We start from the raw sequence: 22273 nt of genomic DNA, 5'->3' as shown, positions 1-22273 counted from the left end.
AACAGCAGCCCCAGAAAACCAGGCAAAGCCCCTGACCCAAAATAATATGCAGAGAAAAAAAGTAACTTAAAAAGTAGCAAAGGAGCGAAAGAGACGGGAAGAGAGAAAAACAGCACACAAGATGAAGAAAAATAACAAACTACGACAACAACAAGAAACAAGAAAACGAACAAGTAGAAAAGGAAGAAGAAGAAGAAGCGACGGAGCCGTAAAAGCTATTAACATATTAAAGCAATAAAAGAAATGGCATATAAAATGCTGCAGACAAAAAGGCCAACCTCCGGATGGATACCACACCCAAATGTTTAGCGGCAAGTGGCATTTACCCTCTTGCCACACTGTGTCTCGCTGTCTCGCTGTCTCTGCGTCTGCCATCATCAACATCAACGCCGTCGCCATCAGCAGCAGCAGCAGAAACAGCGGCAACCCTGGCGAACAACCGCAGCGCGCTCTCTCTCTGCTTAGAGTGTGGGGGAAACAAAGTGGGGGGAGGAGGACTGATGATAATCATACTAAATGCTGCCATTTGCCATTTGTGAGGTTTTGCCACTTGCCCTATAGAACAATACAAGTGTACGACTGTGCAAGTGTGTGTGTGTGTCTGGGTTGAAAATGGGCGTGCTTCGAGGGTGGTTGGCAAAGGCAAATTGTGAAAAGTTTCATCGGCAAGTACTTCTAAGCTTTGTGTAAACACCCACTAAAATCAATTTGCTGGATTTTCTACCACCAGAAAATGTGTATTTTACGGGTTACGAGAACTGAACTGAGCAATAGATAAACTGTGTGGAGTTTTTGCTCAAAATGCGAGCTGATTGCGCTTTTTGCTTTCGAAATGGGAGTAAAGCTGTTCGGGATTACCATGGAATGGGCTTATAATACAAACGCATGAGTTTGAATAGTTCGATATGTTCAAGAGAATAATGGCAAAAGTTGTAAACAGCTTCCAATTAGCGTGCACATTAAAGCGATCAACTTAAGAGAAAGAACAGCAAAGAGAAAATAAAGCAAAAGTAGATTTGTTGTTGCTAATTTGCATCAACAGGAAACTTACATGTGCTAAACTGAGATGGCGAGCTAAGCTAAGTAAGGCAGCGATGCAACAGCATCTTTCCTGCTCTAACTCACAACTCATCTCGTAGATCGCAGTCTTTGCTCTATTTACAGTGTAGCAAACGTGATTAGCTGCACTGTGAATATAATAAAACGAATATGCTCTGCAATTCTCCTACTCTTCTCTATGGATGTATAATCTCACATAATGTTGCTGCAATTTGTATTGGAGAGCGCACAAAACTTTTATTTGAATTTTCCCCCAAAACGAACGAAGCGAAACGATTGCAAAACTTTTTCTGTGTGCCATGTCCTAGCATGGCTCCTTTTGCTCTTACCCCGCCCCACTGTGCACACACTTGTACACAAAGTGTATTCTGTGCTTTGCTTGTTCTCTCTGTCTGCTCTCTTGCTCCCTTTATTTAATCTTATCTAATAAATGGCTTGTCTTGTCTCGTAAATCACTTAACAATTTGCAAAAATTTTCTACGAAACGTAAGTAAAAATCGTGCTAAGGTTCCTTGATGCTCTCGATTTTTACATGTGCACGCATAAGTGGCCCTAAATCGCATTCATATGACTGCCCATCGCCCCCCTCCTCCCACACTCTCTCTCTCCCATTCTTTCCTTTGACCATTTTGCTTGGGGGCAGCTTTTTTGTGTGACCTGCCATTTGATTTATTTATTGTTGGTTTATGCGTGATCTCGCCTCAAATTAGCATTTATCATTTTGCCCCGCCATTGCTCCACCTTCTTCACTTCACATAAAAAACTCTCTTAACTCCCCCTTCCCCTCACACATCGCATTTCGTTACAAGTACTTTGAACCAGCGTCGAACCCACAATCACAAATAAAGAAAAAGGGCTGCAAATTGTTTTTAACAAGTGCAACGTAATTTTTTCAAATGGCTTTCAACGATCCGTTGCTTTTTTTCTGTTTTTTTTTTTGCAGTGATTGATTGCGATTATGCAAATGTTCGCATAAAATTGATATGTGTTTACGGGGTAAGGGTTAAGGGGAGGAATTTTCGCTTTTGCAATGGAACATTTTCGGCAATTTGGCGGCACCTCCTAAATAGCAAATAGTCGTAGTAGTACTTAAACTTTGGCGTCACAATTAGCGCATAATAAATTTGCAATAATTATGCAAACGACGCAAATAGCAAGTTCTAGCAGCGATTGAAATGTGCGAAAACACTGGGAGAAATTCTGGAAACTTATTTGAAATATTTACTTATGGAGTTTATAAATATTGCGACTTTTATATAACTTTTTTGTCGTCTATTATTGCAGACCTTTATAGAATATACTTTACATAGGGATTTAATAAGTTTAGAAGGTTAAAATTACAAAATTGCGACTTTTATATAATTTTGTTGGCATCTATTATAGCGGATCATAAGAAATTAACAATATAGAAGTTTAATATTACATAATTTCGACATTTTGGGAACTTGCTAAAATCGAATATTGCAAATTCTTATAGAGTGTACTCAGACAAAACAAACCTACACAAAAAATAAAATTAGTTGAGAGTGCTTGACTGTGAGATACCAATACCAATAAAAGCAAAAGAGTGTGGTATAATTCTTCAAATATACCGAAATATTATACAGAAAAATACAAAAATATACTGAAGGCTATAATTGGTATTTTTGGTATAGTTCTTTAAATATACCAAATTAATACAGTGAAAAAATCAAATAATACCGAAGGTGGTATTTGGTATATCGATATACTACTACATTCATTGCAATTATTAATCAATGGAACTAAAACTTATAGCAGCTGTACAAGAGTTGCCCCAAGTGAATTAAAGTGACTACTATTGGTTTTTGTAGTTCCATTCTTTTACTGCAATATTTTCGGTTGAAAGCCAATAATCATTATTTACGGTTTGTGATTTTAATGCTCTCAACATTTTATTATACAGTGACAAACGACTTAGTGATTAAAAAGGTATTTTTAAAACTTGGTTAGCTCATCATTTAAATTCTAATAAATATAATTATTATTAATTCAAATACAAAGCTTATTATATTATTTATTGATTTATTATTTATTATTGTAGTTATCAGTCATTACTTTAAAAATATTTTTAAGAAAATATGTAAAATAATACTTAAGTAATAAGATGACTAAAATTAATATTGTCTCTAATGTATTTCCTTGCTATACGTTATAATCTTAAGAGTATAATGTATATTTTAGTTAATATTGTCAAATGATTTTTATAAAAACTGACTTTTTACAGCATTAAGTTGTTTTCTCGGATTAAGATAAGTGAAATAAAGATATCCTTTTGATATATTTCCTTATGCTTTAAGTATTATATTATTATAGTATTATATTATTATTATTATTATATGCATTTATTTATATTATAGAAGTATATATAGTAGTATTATTTTCTTTTGATTTAAGTATTACACTACACAAAAAATAACTAACTAACTAACTACATTTTTTCAGTACTAAAAGTATTTTTAGCATATCATAGTTTATTTTCAATTAAACACTCTTGATAAAGGTTTGATTTGTTCGCTCTGTGTAGACACGAGAATCGCGTAGCTCGTAGAGAGATAATCCAACACAGTAGCTTAATCGAGAACCAACCTTCCCCTTTCCATCGCTGGGCGCCAATTTGTGTCACTAATTGCGTGCAAATGGCGATGCCTTTTGCATTTTGGGCCATGCATATAAATAAGGCCACAATGGACAGCTAATTAAAAGGGGGGAGGACAGTGGCAAGGATAATCGCAAATGCCTCTATATATATAGAAGATTAGTGCTAGTTAAGGGTAACTTAATCTAATCTATGGCTTATCCCTAGGTCCACTTTCAGTTCAATTAAATAAAAGCAAAACCCTTTTTGTTTGCTGTTGTTGTTGTTATTGTTGTTCCCAGAAATTACAGAACTTTATGACTGGATCGTAAACCAGGCGATTTCATTATTTTCGATCCAACTTATTAATACTTTTTTAGTACAATAATTTCGTTTAATTTGTTTATTTATCTAGCCAAACGCGTAGAAGAGCCCCCAATAAACAAATTTGTTTAGTTAATGAAGTCGATAAGACTACTGGTTGGACCTATCATAAAGATATAGTATATTATATAGTATATTAACGTGACACTCGGTAGCCTACGAAAACAATCCATAGTTCGTTTCAAGATTTATGACAGACGCTGCATATCGGACAGGCTTTAATTGAAAGCAAAGCGTATAATTTTCAATCAACGAAATCCGAACAGCAGAAAAAACGAATCGAACGGAGTGCCAGATAAGAGGTGAGGATGGGAATTATACGGTAGTCAGTCGATGGTTGGTAACCATTGATTGCCATTTATTTGAATGTTTGCCAAGAGAGAGAGAGAGAGAGCCAACAACAACGTGAATGATGATGACGAACCGTGGGCACGGATATATTTCTATTGATTTTAAAATTATGCGCACAAACAAAAGTATGCAATGTTGTCGTCGTCGTTGTTGTTGTTGTTATTGCTACTGTTTGCTAAAAAGCCAGTGACTAGAGGGAACAAGCGAGGGAGAGAGAGAGAGGGAGAGGGAGATTGGGAGACCAGTCGGGACGTGGTCGTCATTTTGACTTTCCATCCATGTTGACTTGCTGTTTAGATTTTCAATTAAATTTGTTGACACAACTCGCTTGGGGACGACGACCAAGGGGTCGTATACGTAATATAAATTGATTATTTCAATTTATTTAAGCGCAACGATAGCATTTAATTAAAAACTCATCTGTGCAAACAGCGTAGACAACAACGTCGACGACGACGATGACTTTTAACAACGAGCACGACTCCGACACGACTCATTACAGCTCAAGTACCACGAAGCGAGCAGCTACTTCGATACTCCGCCACTACTCCGGTTAGGCGGGGGCCAAGCGCTGCTGATAAGCCACCGGGCAAAGAGTGTAACTTTATCAGCGTTTTACATCTGTTTCTAATTGAAAATGCAGCTACTGTCGCTACTCAGTCACGACACGAAAATTGACGCCAATCGTCAAGCAAGCAGCAACTAAGGCAGCAACGTAGTGTCAACATTGAGAGACAAGGAGACTCAACGTCCAGCTTCGGGTAAACACTCGATAAAAATGGGCAACTAAAGGAAAAACGCATTTTTCCCTCTGCCTCTGTCACAAGTTTTTATAGTCAATAGCAAAACAATAAAATGCAGTTGAAGTTGTTCGTTGTTATGATCGTTAATCGGTGAGAAAAAGTAGGGTATATTCATTTAGTGAGAACACACAATGAGTTTGAAGGAAATAAAACTATTTTTTTTGCCAACAGCTCAGACAACGAAGAAGGCTCAAAAGGGTTCATTCATTAGATCTTCCATTAAGAGTCATCATCATACAATTTATGTCCTACATTTGTGTATAATGTAATTTTTGTTTAAACTATAAGGTTTGATAATGATGCTATGTGGATATCAGAGATATATAAAATGTTAATAAAATATACTAAAATAAATAGTCTTATATATATTTATATAAAAATTTCAATCACAGTGACTATTTACAACAAAAATATGTAAAAGTAAAAGGGACAAATTTTAAAGGTAGCTTAAAAAGGTTTGCTTTGCTATGAATAACAAAATTTTAAAGTAAATTAATATAAAATTATTTATGTGAGAGCATTGCTTGTAAACTATCAGTAAATATTATTCAAATCTTTATTCAAATCTATATATCAGAGACGATAAAAACTCTTTAGAATTACCAAATATTAAAATAAAATTCCATAGTTAATGTTTCTATATTATTTTAATTTTATAATAATTTTATCGAGTCACTATCAGCCAAATTGTTTTTCAAAACTTGGTCACAATCTTAAGCAAACATTTTGATTCCATAAAATTTCATAGCGGAAAATCCAAAAAGTTATTCCCCAATAATTGTTTTTCTATCTATTCCATTTTAAAGTACTTTAGTTTCAAATTATTTAAAATATTAAACGATAATTCAAAGTGTTTCTGAAAACTTGATTACAATCTAATAAAAATATAAAATGTATTAAAGAAAAATGTCAAACAAAAAAGTTGCTCCTCTTTAATTGCCTTTCTCTCTATTCTCTTGCACTAAATACCGGGTATCTTCTAGTCTATCAGACTGCAGTCTAGCTTATTGACTAGCTCATTGTTGGAGCTGAGCGCTCTTTGCGCCTTTTGTTGACTTTTTCATATTTCTTAATGATGACATTTTAATTATTAGTAAAGTGCTTTCAACTACTGATAAGATATCACATTGGATACTATGTTTTATTTATGGTGGCATGTGTGTGTGTGTGGCGTGTACGAAGTTCAAGTTGCCACCAACAACAACAACTATGCGACACTCTCTCTGCCTCTGCCTCTGGGCATTGATTGATAATACTGTTGAACGACTTGTCTAGAGAGTCTAGAATGATTAAGCAATGATTAGAAGGCACCAAAACAGAGATAATGTGAAGTTGTTGTCTTCAGCTGAGCAGTGAAGCTTTGAGTTATGGCCAAAGATTTGTATGATTTTTGGGGGGGCTCAAGATTTATGACAAGTATTGTGCAAATACACAACTGGAGGAGGAGGAGAGAAGAACAACATCGAGCAAATCTCTGTCACTTTTTTGGCACATGCGTCAGCTCCACTGGGAACACACACGAGTCCTTAACGAAAGCGGCTGAGAAGGACTTGCCCAGTGACAAGACCACAAAAGGCGCATAAAGTGCAAACAGACAAATGGCACGCGTTGTCATACTCTTGATGTCCTCGTCTTCGTCTTCGTCTTGAAGATTATGATTTGTTTTACTTGGCGCTTAACGAGCGCATGATACAAAACCCACACCAAGGATTCTCATACTCTTCACTACACTGAGAGAAAGTAGTGATGATTTTAGAATGAAAGTGACACAAAATTGTCTATTCATCTAAGCTAACAATATTGATAAAAACTTCGTTCTTTCATTTTAAATAAATCTTACGAATTTACTTTTATTTCTAAGTTCAGTTCTAAATGTTTATTATTTATTTATTCAATTTTAATCATTATATCATCAATAAATTTTATTTGTTTCTGGAGTAATATTATAAATAAAGTATATAAGTAAACTCAAAGCTTTCATATTTGTGAAACAATTTAATTTGATTTCTTAAAATATGTGTATTATATATTTTGGTTCAAAAAATTCTAAGAAATTCTCAAAGCATATGTAAGAATTAGTTTTTTTTATATAATTAATTTAAATTAACATAATATATATTTTATTATTTTGTTCATTAATGTATGGAAATTTATTATTGAATAATGAAAACCGAAACTTAATTGAATTATTCATTTGATATATTGGTTTCAGATTTCTAAGCTTAAATTATGTAAAAGAATTATACAAAATTATACAATACAAATAAAGATATTACAATAAAGAATTTGAATTTCTTGTCTTGATTTTTAATCATTATTATCGCAACTTGTAGCTTAACATGAATTCTAAGAGAAATTGACTTCATAAAATTTTTAAAATTGACCTTTTGGTAGAATGTTTTGTGTAAGCGAAATTCATGAACAAATTTTTACGAATTGTTAAGTATAATTTTTATGAGAAATAAGTATATCTTGTCTTTATTTTGGATCATCATATGCTTATTAGTATTTCTTGTCTTTACATTCGATCATCATTTTCTCGACGAAAAAATAATTCTATAGAAGTCTGGAGTATAAACACAAATGTTAAAATTAAATTCTTAAAATAAATGACATAAATATAAATGAATGAATCATTATTTTCTTAATGCGTAACTTAACTCATTCATTCATTTTTAGAACATCTTGTCTAATGCTAAGTATAATTCATAATTAGAATGTAATTTCTTTAATTTAAATCACAATTTTCTCGCCGAAGTATAATGCAAAAGAATTCTATAAAAACCTGCTACAAAATTCTTTAAATAAATGAAATAGAAATTAATGAGACATTATTTTCTCCACGTGTAGTTGGCCTCTGATAAGTATGCTAAACATGCGCGAGGCAGCAAAGTCAAAGTTGAAGCAGAAAGGGGAATTCCCTTTGAATCATTTGCCAGAGGACAGACGACAAATTTTTACAGATTTGTCAGAATTTAGGCAAAACTTTGATGGTTCGTTGAAGGAGTGGGTAGGGGAGGGGAGGGAGATCCACTTGGCACTTGCCTCGTAAAAACAAATGTGCCACATATGTAAATAAATGCTCCTCCGTTTGCACTTAAAAACTGAAGTTGTTTATGCCGGATGCTGACATCATGTAAGCAAATTGCGTAAGTAGCGAGCACTCTGACATTGATTTGACATGACAGACCCCGACTTCTAATTCCATCTTTTCATCTCTTCATCTTCCCATCTCCAGCTCCATTTCCATCTCCATCTCCAGCTCCCGACTTTTCGGGATTAGTCAACTCATAAGACCCGACGTCGACCCTTTTGCGTGATGTAACGAAATTTGTTTGTCTTGTTTGCAAACGTCTCAATCAACCCTTAAGATACATTTCTTTAACCCTTTCAGTAAATTGATATGACAAATCCGTAAAAAATGTTTAATGAAGTGAAAAATTGCAAAATAACCAAAAATTAAATGGGACATTCTTTCATTGTTGTTGTTGTGGCTTTGTTTTCTGTGTTTCTCATTTAAAATTAAGCCTAAGGTCAGATTGTTATCCTTACTCTTGCTCTTGCTCTTGTTGTTAGTATCTGCTATGCATGACAATTTTTCGGGTTCTCGGACCACAAACAATAAAATTGTGTAAACAAGCATTGGGCAATTTTCAGTCGACTGGCTTTGTGGCTGGCCATTTCTTTGGCGCCAAGAGGCGGGGAGAGCAGAGGCGGAGGCGGTGGGTGTGGCTGCTGTTGCCAATAACAACAACTGGCTACAATTTGTATTTATTTGTGGATTTTACGAAAATTGGGTGTGTCTTTTATTATTATGCGAAATGTATATAAATATTTGTAGTTGCCCTCTCTCTCTCTCTCTCTCACTCTTAAGACGCAGACAGAAGAGAGAGAAAAGGAGAAACTCTGTTAAATGGCTGCCCCCAAAAGCAGGCAACACTTTTTGTACAGTCGCAGTCGCCATTGTCGCAGTCGTAAAACAAAAATCATACACAAATTTGTGGTTTCTCTTGCTGCTGCTATTCCACTTCCCCCCGCTTCTGCTCATCTCAAGTGTCGCTTCGTTAAACACATACGCAAATTTGAAGCTGCCAAATTGCATATCAAAATACATAACTTGCAAGTTTGTTTATCGCACTAGCAACTGAATATTTGGCAGTTAACGCACGACTTCGCCGCTGTCATTTTTGGGGAACATACACTGAAAGAAAATCCGAAATATGTTCGCGGATTTAAGCCTGAAGCGGGATACCTTGTACTCTATATTATATTTTCAACTTTCTACTCAATATTATATTTGCAATGTAATAGTATGTCTGTCAAAATATACCATATACCATATATACTGTATGGTATATTTTGAAAATAGTAGTAAATCTGTCAAAATATACCATATTCTCTATGATATATTTTGAATGTTGTAGCATTTATAGCATTGGTATATTTTATAATGTAGTATTATATCTGTCAAAATATACCAGATACCATATATACTCCATGGTATATTTTTAATGTAGTAGTATATCTGTCAAAATATACCATATATACTCGATGGTATATTTTGAGTGTAGTATTATATCTGTCAAAATATACCAGAGAGTATTTTTTTGGTATATCACTTTAGTATATATTTAATTCCAAAATTCTTAAATTCGGGAGTTAGATTTAATGCCGTAAAGATACTTAAGAAAACCATAAAATAAAAGGATATACTGAATGTGCAAAATATTCCAAATTTGTATTATTATTTAGCTTGCATTTATATTCAGTTATTTTTATTTGTTTAATACTACCAGCGAAATACTTATCACCGATTCCCACAGCATTTAAATGGTAAATGAAGTCTTGGTTAGCTAAAATCTAGTATTTATGGTATGTTTTATCATTCTAATCTTCAATGAGGATTAACTTACGAATTTAATACTGAATGCTTGACTTCTTTGAGTACTTTTTTTATGTTTTTCTCTGTGTAGCTCATTTTGCACACATCTCCGCATAACGACAGCAGTTATGCAGAGGCCAGAAGTTCAAGCAAAAGGACACATTGGGGAATTTGGTAGCCAATAACGAAATTGTGCACAAATTGACTTGACAGTGCTAACAAAGCCAGCATCGAGCATTCAGCATTCAGCAGTCAGTAGTCGACAGTTGAGTCGCTTTTCCACATTTTCCCATTTGCCGCTCAAGCACAAATCAGAGTTGTGCCTCCATCTGCCTCTGCCTGCAGCATACAACTGAAATGCGAAGTGCAAACCAAGATCATGGCAATGCTTGGCAATTGTGTTTGCCAACAACAACTTGACTTTTCACACTCTCTTCCTCCTCCTGCTCCTCAACAACTGCAGCAGCAACTCGGGCACAAATTTGCGTGCAGATAAATTGCAATCTGGCCAAGTTTGGCACTCCAACAGTTCAGTGGCAATTGTTGTCTTTTAATCATCAGACAAGTCAAGTTTGGGGGCTCACGACTTGGCTTCATAATTTTAATTGGCCGGACTTATGGAGCATGGGGAGCTGCTGTTTGGCCAAGGCATTAGACTCAACTCGCACGTGACTGCGAAACGAGAAAGAGAAGGAGAAGTGGGGAAAGGAGATGGAGATGAAGGAGGCTTCTCTTATATAGCGAGCCTGATAAGCAAACAATAAATTGCAACTGCAGGCTATTTGCTTGGGTCAATAGCGGAGAGCTGTTTAAGCACTTGATAAGTGACCTGTTGAGATGCAGCTAGGTCAAGGAAGAAGATTACAAGAGGTGTGAGAAGAAGAGAAAGAGTTGGAGAGGAAAAGCGAGAGGCGTGAATCCTTAATGAGGTACTATAAACAAATATTTACAGCTTAATTGAATGGCTGTAAAATACTCTTAATTTAAGCGAAGTAGCACATTATTGAATTGTAAATTTAGAAAGTGCAAAAAGTGATTTTTATAATAATTAAAATAATTTCCTTTATTAAAGATGCCTTTATAAATTAAATTTTTACTAAAGTTAGCTTAACATGTTGAGTTTAGAGTTTATATAGCGGAAAAGGAATTATAAAATTGTATTAAATCTTATCAGTTAAAGTTTGCAGAACCGACAAGAATTTAATAAACAATATTTCTATTTGAAAAAAAATCCTTTCTTACTTTAAAACATGAACAAAACAAGGTAAGTTCACATAAGATGACATTATACGTAATTTGCAAATGAAACAAAATATGTTTGAGCTTCCTTTTATTTCTAGCAATGAGGAGGAGTATTTTTATATAAAATAAAAGAAATGATGGCTCAAAAATAAAGAAATTATCCAAAATGTGAAATTTGTATGATGCATAAAAGGTAAAAAATTGTGTTCGATTATATTTAAATTAACCAAATTTCTGATAACAGCTTAATCTAGATTTAGAATTGGCAAAAATTACATAATAGACTTTATTACTTGGTTATAAATATAAAAATTCCATTTAGAACAAATTTAATAAAATGAGTTTAATGATTCTAAGATATGTAAATCGAATAAGCTTCATTTTCTTATTTAGAAACATTTCATGAAATTATCTTTAATGTCTAATTAAATTAGATGAACAAGATCAAATCGAAATGTTATGCTTTAAATTAGGGTTTTAAAGAGTCTTTAACAACAGCTGCAACTTTAGTTGTAATCTTACTTTAACATAAATAATATGGCCATGTATTAATTAAGTAACATAATATTATATTTGGACCTCTTTATTTTCAATAAACTTGTTTACTCTCCGTTTCAAACTTAGTGTTTCATATTCACAAATACTTGTGCATCTAGTAAATAGCATGAGTGAACGATTCTTTTACGATAACCATAAACTCAGTTGTGAATCATCTCTGAAAGTCAGCTTCTTTTGAACCTCATCAAATCATAATTTCCACACGTATTCGCGATACTTGTTTATACTTTACGCTGTATCTGCAAATATGCCAATGTCTATAGTCTATAGTCTATATTTATAGATCAAATATATATTTTGTTGTATTTATTCAGTTTCATTTTGTGTTTTTTTCTTTCTCGTATTTTGAGTTTTCGACACGCACCGCAAATTTGACTGGTTGGTCGCGTTTATTGATGTGTAATAAACCAATTGCATTTGTTTTGAATATATAAATAGTCATAAAAAAAAACGTTCCCTACCACAGCAACAACAACAACAACATCATTCAGCTGAATCGCCATTTTTTGTTGTTGTTTTGTTTCAGTTTCTGTTTCAGTTTCCGCTTTGCTGCTGCTTTTGTTAAGCGTTTGCTTTTTTCTGTTTGGATATTTTTTTGGGCGAAACGTGCGTGGCATACTAATTTGGTCTAAATGGATACATGGCTATATATACACATATATATACTATATATCTCTCTATCTATGTGTCGATGAGTAGCTAGCAAATGTAGCTTTTGATTAATCAAACGAAATGTGTTGAAAATGTTATTTTTGCCAGCGTTGCAAATGGCGCATTTGGATTTTTATGTGTCACACACAGATTTAACTACATGAGGAGTGTGAGTGTGTGTGTCAGAGTGTATGTGTGTGTGTTTGTGTGTGCGGTCAGTCGATATAAAAAGCCACAAATGGCGCTGCGAATGGAGCTATAAACTTGCCAAGACAAACATTTACAAATCATAAAAACGGCAGACAGAAGGCGCAACAACAATTGAAAGCCGCTAGCGAGTCTTCAGATTTGTCTCTTTTTGGCCTGCTCAAAATCAATCGGCCATAAAATGTCAATGATGCGTCTTGTACTTTTCGGTACTTTCAGACGCCTCGTTTTTATTTTTTTTTTGTTTTCTGCAAAGTGTCATAACAATTGCTCGTTAGCCGAAGTAGCAGACAGAATACCTGGATAATTAGTAAACGGCTGTAAAGAGCAGAAAATTGACAAATATCAAAGCTATAGTCAAGTCTGATCGACTGTGAGATACCCGCTACCCATTTTCAATAGCAGCAAAAACCATGCGACATATTTCTTAAAATATACCGAATTAATATACCGAAAAAATACTAAATATATATACCGAATGCTATATTCGGTATATTGATATACTCCTTCATTTACTGCACTATTCTTAACATATACCAAATTAATATACCAAAAAAATACTAAAATATAGCATGAGCAATATATGGTATATTAGCTAACTAATACAATATTCTTAAAAAATACCGAATTATTAAACTCAACCATACTATAAATATGCCGAAGATTCACGAAAATACTAACATATACAAAATTAATATACAGAAGAATACTAAAAGTTAGCAAAGGAATATTTGGTATATTGAAATACTATTACATTCATGGCATTATTTTTAAAATATACTATTAATTTGGTATATTTGAATAATAATGCCTTAATAATACTAAATATATACCGAATTCTATATATGGTATATCGATACACTACAACATTCACGGCCCTAACATATAATAATTTTTATATACCAAAAAATACTGAATTATAGCATAGAAAATATTTGGGATATTGATATACTCATACAATATTCTTAAAGTATACCAGTTTCATAGACTTAACAATACTAAATATATACCGAATACTATATTTGGTATATCGCTAATCTACAACATTCACGGCACTATTATTAATATATACCATAAAATACTTAAAAATAATATAGGCAATATACAGTATATTAATACTACAACATTCACGGCATTATTCTGAAAATATGCCAAATTAATATACCAAACAAATTTTGAAATCTTCTAATGACTATCTATGTTATACTAAGATTAAAAATTTACGATAAAGTACAAAATTGGCAATCAAACTGATGTCAAAGCATACATTTCCTATATTATACCCTTCTACCCTATGGATAGCGGGTGTAAAAATGGAAAATTGTCGATGCGACAAGCAAATGGCCGAAAGGCACAAAAAGCCGGCTTCATTAACAAACAGCAACGCAGTCGGAACTGAGAACTGAGAAGTGAAAATGGAGCTGGGAGCTGGAAACTGAGGACGTGCCACGTCGACAGGCAGTTTGTCATTTAACATTTGGCAAACGTATTAAAACACCCCATCATTGCCTTAATTAAGAGCCATAAAAGCACATTTACTTATTGTACCAGATCCAAACGAGTGGAGAGAGAGGGAAAAGGGAAAGGGAAAAGGAAAGGGAAAGGGAGAGAGAGTTGCGACTCGTCGTCGTCGTCGTCGACGTCGAGTTCTCGAGCACGTCTTTACGCTTATTTATATTTATACCCAACTTGGGCAACCAGTCAGCGCAACGCCAATGTGGCCACCCCCTTTCACCCCCTCTCGCTTTCATCCCCCCGAAAGCTGTACAAGGATGGAGGAATTTCTCTCCAACCCATTTGTCGGGCTTAATTCATGGCTAAAGTTGGAATTAAGTGAATTTTACGTTCATTAACGTGCGAGGGTTGTGCTCCGCTTTTCTCTTTATGTCTATAGGTGTATAAGGGTGTAGAAGTGTATGTGTGTGTGTGTGTGCTTGGGGGTGGCATTTGAGGGGGAGTATTGTGTATGTTTTAGTGGCACTTTCTGCTGTATTGGCGCTTTTCGAATGCTTCTGATGATGGCCATTCGCATTCCCAATGCCAGTTGCCAGTTTGCCAGACAGTGTTGGTAATTAGCAGCGCGTCTAATGTTGCGCTAATAACGTAAATTTGCGGCTTAGAGAGAGAGAGAGAGAGAGAGAGAGAGAGAGAGAGAGAGAGTGAGTGGATGCTAGTCACACTTCAGCAATGGAATATCAATTCCAAATGAAATGCCTAGAATATACGCACAATGCAAGCTGAGGGAATATTAGGCTCTATATAAAGAAGCAAGTTTTCCTCTTAATAAGTATAAAAGAATATAAGGTAAATAAACAAATTATTTAAAGGAATATAAGATTAAGATGAAAAATACACCCAATTATTATAGAAACACACGAGCTTTTTATTCTCTTGATTATTTATTTAGTTAACACTCTTCAAAGATTATGGACGAAGTGAGAGAGAGCACATCAGTGTGACCAACGTGCCCAACAATCAATATACTTACATATATATTATAGTAAATCTTATTTCAAGATTGTTTTTTTTTTAAGACTGGAAAAATCTTAAATCAAAATTTTTCAACTTAAAGAATTGATGTTTTTTTCTTTAATTCTTAACTATCCTAATTATCACTTTAACTAGACATCGAGAAAGCGGCGTTCAAGAATCGGATAATAAGAAACAATGTAACTATTTTTAATATATTTAATACTTCTCTTATTGTTTAATATTTGTTTATTCAAACTGGCTTTTAAACAGAACGTAAATTACAATAGATTGCATTTTGTTCAAATTCTAAAATATTGTAATTAATTATATTTCCGGCATATGATAATAATAATCTTTGTCGATTATTCAATCCTGTTATTTTTTATAACTAACCATAATCCATCTAATTTGAGACTCTATTATCATTATATACATATGTACTTGAACTTTTTTTTAAAACATTTTTGTCTGCTACAAATCGTTTATACCATGTTTTCACATTAACATATTTTTCTTTTATTATTATTTTGTTTCAGACAAAAAAGTTTTGACTAGCTTGAACTTTTTGTACAATGTGTGGTGTGAAATAGATGAAATCTTCAAATTAAGTGTTCTAAAACAAAAGTAATAACTACATATTTTCAACTATTAGTATATTATACAAATAATTTTATATAGTTAATCTTGAAAAGTTTTCTTAATACAAAATTTCAGTCAACTTCAGGATTGAATTCTTAACAATTTCAATATATTTTGATTTAAATAATATTTATTTTTGAATTTGCGTATGTTTATATTATATGTAGAAGACAATTAGCGAAATATTCGAAATTAAATTAATAATTATTTTTATTAAAAAGACTTGCCGCTTTCGTATTATAATTAGAATTGTGTTTAATATCCGTTAATTTCCAACTTATATTCGATAGTTTTTATAGACCAAAGTTAATGCTCAAAACTTGGCCAACTGACATAATTGGGAATAAAAAGTTTTGCTGAAAATAAAAGTTTTTTTTATGTTTGTTGGAAGTTGATTCAATGTCTTTTGGGGCACTTTGCATGCTATCAACCAACTAACTAGCCCAAAATGTTGACCATTTTCGCCAGCCACTCAAACACACACACAGCGAACTCTGTGAGCTCCAACTAAATCCAAACTAAACCCAAGCTAGAGAGGGAGGAAGAAGAAAGAAGAAGAAGCTGCTGCTGGACGTGGAAAATGTGCCGCAATGCTACGAATAGCCCGTTAATTAGTCTCACTTAGAAAATAAACTGCAGTAATTAAGCGGAGGCAGACGCCAAATCCAAATCCCAAACGAAGCTCCTCCTTTTCACAGCCTCTAAAAAACGACTCGTTTTTTAGGAATTTATTTCAATGCAGAGACCGGAAGAGGAGAGAATGAAATAGAGTGAAGGGGGGAATTTAATTTCAACGCTAGAATTCTAATTAACAAACAAATCCGGCAAAATACACAGCAGCCATGCCAAGCCCCAGGAGACAGAGAAGGAGAGCGAGAGTCAGAGCGAGTGCGAGCGAGATGGAATTAGAGATGGCGACGACAGCAAAAAAGTATGCTACGATAAACGTACATAAAAACGAGCACTCCAAGTGGGGGAAGGGGTGGGGGAAGGCAGGAAAACCCTGTGAGCCATGATCTCCCAATTTAATATTATAATTGCTACAATTATCATTCTCATGCCATTTACACAGCAATTGCACAAAAACAACGACAACAACGAAAGCAACGACGACGACGACGACGTCGCCAAGAAAGCAGCAAAATAGAAAAAAACGAAAGAAGAAATAAGGAAAAAAAAGAGGGCAGCACGTCAACTGACTGGCTGCGAGTATGTACGGCAAATTGAGGCAATTACCGGCTCTTCAATCCCCCTCCCTCTTGCTTGCATGTGCTCTACATAAAGCGTGAACTATGCTGACTCCACCCACATAGTTGCTCTCGTTCTCCCTTTCTCTCTTTCACACACACTTGCAAGTGCATGCTCTCAACGCATGCGTTGCGCTCTGTGAGAGAGAGCGAGCGTCGGCAGAGGCTGCGGCTGCGGCTGAGCATCATGGCGTGCGTCGACGCTGGCAGAGGCTGAGCCAGCATCATGGCGTGCGATGATGGCGTTGATTACGCGACGAAGACTCCGAAGCCGATGACGACGCCGTTGATGATGATGGTGATGATGATGACGGCGTTGATTATGCGACGTCGACTTATAATGGGCGCATTTTAAAATTAATGTCTCAACTTTTTCGCTTGCCTTGGCGATTTTTCGACTATTTGCGCCAAATAATGATAATTTTGTTAATGTCACGAATGGGCAACTACTATGTATACGAAAATGCTTTTAATTGGCCAATGTTTTTATCTAAGGCCAACAAATGCAAAAACAAAACACACACAATGGATGCATAACAACAACAAGCATTAATTGATTGTACAGACAGCCAAGTCAATTGATTACAAAATGTTTGCAGCTGTTATTATTAAATTAATTTGTCATCAAACAAAACACATATACACAGTATAAAAACAAAACTAAATCTGCATAAAAGCAACCCCCAGTTGGCTCAAAAAATCATGTACTTCACTTAGCTCGAAAAGCCCACAAAACATGACAAAATAATCACAAATGTTTTGATAAAGCTCCCCCAAATGATAACGAACTGTGGCGCATGTAAATGAGTTCGACTAATTGAATTCGATAAAATTGCTGACACTAAGTGTTAAAGTGCTGCCAAATGCTTCCACTTTGGGTGCGCTTTATCTATCTATGCCCCCGCAACATCAAAATGGGATCACCACCGGAAAAGTTAGGAGTTGGAGAGGAGGAGAGCTCGAAGTACAGTTAAGCAATAATCAATTGCTTAGCAATGGTTGTATTAATTTCAGTAGCAAAAACACTATTGTTGCTCCCTCTTGTTCGCCTTGTCATTGCTGTGTTGCTGTGGCTGTGGCTGTGTAGTTGGAGTAGTCATTGAGTTTTCAACAGAAGTCGTTTGGTGTTTGGTTACTTGTCATGTTTGTCATTTCATAGATAAAATAGCGCAATTGTGCCAGCACAAAATGTGTGTAATTATCGTTGTCACTAATTAAAGTGCTTAGGCGCGCTTGTTTATCGGTGTGTGTGTGTGCATCTTTTTCTATGCCTCTGACTAAAAAGTTGCATCTTATCTTTAACTAGCAGTGAGTGTGATTTTTTATTTTCATTTCTTGGATTTCAAAACAAAATCCAGCAGACTATGTGTCGGAAATCCCACTGAGTAACTCACAATAAATTTAACAATTGCAAAGATCGTGTATTTTATCTGAGAAATAAGTACAAAGTATTACTTACCTGCGAACATATCGTTATTCGAGTTTGAATAACGCGCCTTAATCGAATATCGATGTACACCAGGACACTTATCGATGACATTAAATCGCATTTAGCAACACTTATCATTTGCACCTGTTATTACACGACTGTTATTAACAGTGCAACGAACGTCGCCAGTGTTGCAGAGCGGACAATGTAACACAGTGAAACCGGTGACGGGGATATAAAAACTTTTTAGTATAAAAATACTGTATAGTACCTGAGCATTTACCGTTAGTTTTTTTTGGGCACCACTCACTTTTATGAAAACCAATTTGAAATCTCTTTTCAGTTTTATGAAAAGTTCTCCAAGTGAACACGAATAATGAAATAAAACGACTTTAAACGGTATCAAGATTTTTTCTAAATAACGCGAAACGCGGTTATTTTCAACGGCGCTTCATTTTACGCGCACTCTGCCACTTTTTTTGCAATTTCTATGGGTGTAACCAGGTGACAGTTCGCAGAATTCCTACATTTTAGTATATCCCAACGGTCGACGCATTAGAAATGTTGTTAGCAGTCACATACCGACAAATCCAAGAAAGATTGTTTTTTTAAATAAAAAAAGACTAAGTTTATCTAAACTAATAATTTCTTCAAAAATAAATGTAAAAAAAACATCGATGTTTGTCATAAAGAATCGATATAAAAAAAAGTCATCGATATATCGATAAAACTTTGCATTTTTCTACACCTCTAACAAAAACAAGAGTATTTATAACAAAACAAGTCAATCCCCTGAATGCAGTTGTCGCAATTAAATCGGAACAACAATAGAAAAGCAGGCATAAGTGCCCGCTTTACATATTATAAATAGTTTTTGCGGCTGCTCGCATGTGAAAATGCGTCATAGTTGAAATAGTGCTTACGCGTCGTTATTCAAAAAAAAAAAAAAAAATCGAGAGTTCAGCAAAAAAATTATGCAGAAACAACAACAATATTTGGGTCTTTTGACGATTTTAATATGCAGCATTAGTTGGACAAAAGCGAGTCCACTGAGGTAAGCGACACTCATGAAATAATAATAAACAAAATAGTGTTAGGCAATCCAAACAAAAGAGCTGCGAAATTTCTGGTTTGTTTGCGTAGGCGGCAACCAAAGAAAACAAAAACAATAAGCGCAAGACGTCGTAGTATAACAACAAAACAGCTTTGCAGCTGGTCGAGATTACTGCAAAACTTAACGAAGCGCACACTAATCGATATCCCGATAAACACCCTTGCGATGGCAGCAAGTTCAAGGTTATCCCCCTCCCCTTGCGGTGCATCTATTCTTTGACCTTCGAGAATAACAACAAATGTAGATTACTCACGCTCACGCTCTCATCTCTGTTTTGTTTTTGTTTTGATAGCCTGCTCGAAGACATCTCGGACTCGGGCATTGCACTGGCCAACGCATCAGATGAATCGAGTAGTTCCGTGGAGCAGCCACTGAAGCGTCCAACGGCTGCAGACTTTGATGACGATGATGACTACGACAAGGAAGATGATTATGCGTATGGCAATGAGTTAGAGCGGCGCAATGACCACGAATGGGATGTGCTGATCTTTACACAGCAGTGGCCCGTGACCACCTGTTATCACTGGAGGGAGCAGAATCCCTCACACGAATGTGTGCTGCCCCAGCAGAAGGAGTTCTGGACCATACACGGCATTTGGCCCACAAAATTCGAGCGCATTGGACCGAATTTCTGCAACCGTTCGGCGGAATTCAATCCCGATCAGCTGCAAGCAATACTGGATCGTTTGAACACCTATTGGCCGGATCTGGAGGGGGCCTCGTCCGAGGAATGGCTGTGGAAACATGAGTGGCTGAAACATGGCACCTGCGCAGCTGTGCTCGCCGAGCTGGACGATGAGTACAAGTACTTTAATCAGGGTCTCAAATGGCGCGAGAATTTCATCATGTCACGCGTTCTCGACGCCGCTGGCATTCATCCCGACTCCAATAACACGGTCATTGCGCTGAATAATGCCATTGTGCGGGGACTGGGTAAGAATCCATCGATTCACTGTTTCTACGATAGCAAGACGAGCATTAGCTATTTGGCCGAAATACGCATATGCTTCAACAAATCGCTGGAACTGATGGATTGCGATGGCGTCATGCAGGGAGATCTCACGGCCATCAAATATCCCGGCGGCACCGTCAACACCAATTGCCACATCAGCAGTCCGGTGCATTATCCAAGTCTGGTGCCGCCGCTGCAGCGCAAAGAGGAATGGAAGTTCCCGCTGGTCAACATCTACAAGTTGCTGCAGTTCCTCATCTGGTTCACAGTGTAGAGTGGAGAAGGAGAGGAGAGAAGAGAAGAGTTCACCCACATCTGCGGAGCTTACTCAATCTTTATGTTTAACGATCTGTTCTATAGTATTTAAGGAGCCATCAGCATTGGACATCGCTGATGTGAGGCTACGTTGTATATACATACGTATGTATGTATGTATGTATGTGTATGCAACATAGAGATTGTGATCCGATCCACCATATCACGACAATGTGCAGTATTCGCTGCACTCATTGCATCTATTATTAACATTAATTAGAACAAATTTGTTTATTATTTACACATCAGTCTTTCGATTGTTTCTGAATAAAAAAAGGCACACAGATAACATACTTTATGATGCGATTATTGAAGTTATTTAGTATAAAACCGGAGTTGTTGATGGGGTTGGGTTCGATGTACGATTTCTCTTCAATCATTACTACTTGATTTCTAAGTATAGAAATATAATGATTACAAGACAACAACAATATTAATCATTTGTTTACTTGATAAAGCAAGTAATTTTTCCTGGCTATTAAAGATAGAAATTTTATTTGAATTGTGGAAAGATTTTTAAGAACTCTCATAATTTCAACTAGAGAAACCATAAGCCACAAATCCAAATGCATAACAACAAATATATTTGTCACTTCCCCCATAATTTAAATTCTACAGGTTACAAAAATAGAAACGATTAGGGCTGAAGTTTAAAAACATACTGGTATGTAAAATATTTTCTTTATAGTTATTGAGCAAACACAAAGCAAAATTTTGCATACTTTGAATATTACACAACTGCATTTTTAATAAAACGCAGTGCTTAACATTTTTTAGAAGTTGTGAAATGATTTTTAAGAGCTCCATAATAAAATCTTGAGAATCAAACTCAGCTAAATATATAAAGTATTCTGATTTCCCCTACATATTACATTTATTCTCATCCCTAGAAAGTAAATTGTATAGGCTATAGAAGATATATATTTTGATTAAATTTAATATGATTTAAAGCCTGCAGAAGAATCATAAAGACAACAGAAATATTTGTCACTTCCCCAATAACTTATATTTTTGATAGCTTTTAGAAGTGAGGTAAAAATATCAATTCTAATGACTGATATATTATGAAACACTTATAATCATAATGGTAAATTGTCGATTGTTTTTAATCAAAAACAAAATATGAAACATACATTGACATTTTTCTGTAAATTTGATATAGAACTGAATTTATGATTAATTAGTTCAACAAGACTTCAAATTTTTCGGAGTTATTGTTTAAGTTCAATTCTTGGAATGATTCTTAAATTCCAACCAAATATAGGAAATACTTTTATTTGATTTTCCCTATAAATAACATTTATTCTCACCCCTAGAAAGCAAGTTCTATAAGCTACAAAATAAACACAAATTCTGAGGGATCATATTTTTT

At 35.0% G+C, this 22273-nt stretch overlaps 1 protein-coding gene and 1 long non-coding RNA gene across 2 annotated transcripts in view; one reads left to right on the top strand and one right to left on the bottom strand.

Moving 5' to 3' along the window:
- The window catches only part of LOC127565547 (uncharacterized), a 51132-nt gene extending 31986 nt beyond the window's left edge, over positions 1-19146 (bottom strand). The window contains exons 1-2 of the long non-coding RNA XR_007954867.1: positions 18804-19146; positions 18551-18678 (exon numbers count right to left, since the gene is read on the bottom strand). This is a non-coding gene — a long non-coding RNA (uncharacterized LOC127565547). The remainder of the gene's footprint in view (positions 1-18550; positions 18679-18803) is intronic.
- A 134-nt stretch (positions 19147-19280) lies between these two features.
- On the top strand, positions 19281-21199 carry LOC117570074 (ribonuclease T2). The gene is made up of 2 exons (XM_034251513.2): positions 19281-19574; positions 19927-21199. The coding sequence occupies exons 1-2, from the start codon at positions 19495-19497 to the stop codon at positions 20858-20860; spliced, it is 1014 nt and encodes a 337-aa protein (XP_034107404.1). The 5' UTR covers positions 19281-19494; the 3' UTR covers positions 20861-21199.
- The last annotated feature ends 1074 nt before the right edge of the window (positions 21200-22273 follow it).

Source organism: Drosophila albomicans, chromosome 3 (assembly GCF_009650485.2).
Source record: "Drosophila albomicans strain 15112-1751.03 chromosome 3, ASM965048v2, whole genome shotgun sequence".
Lineage (NCBI taxonomy): Eukaryota > Metazoa > Arthropoda > Insecta > Diptera > Drosophilidae > Drosophila > Drosophila albomicans.
The sequence above is the reverse complement of the archived record's forward strand: the minus strand, read 5'-3'. Positions and strand labels throughout refer to the sequence as shown.

Excerpts from the sequence above, each read along its gene's own strand:
- LOC117570074 (XM_034251513.2), top strand. The coding sequence starts at position 19,495 with ATGCAGAAACAACAACAATATTTGGGTCTTTTGACGATTTTAATATGC. Across the intron at positions 19,575-19,926 it reads ACAAAAGCGAGTCCACTGAG|CCTGCTCGAAGACATCTCGG; the intron begins GTAAGCGACACT and ends TTGTTTTGATAG.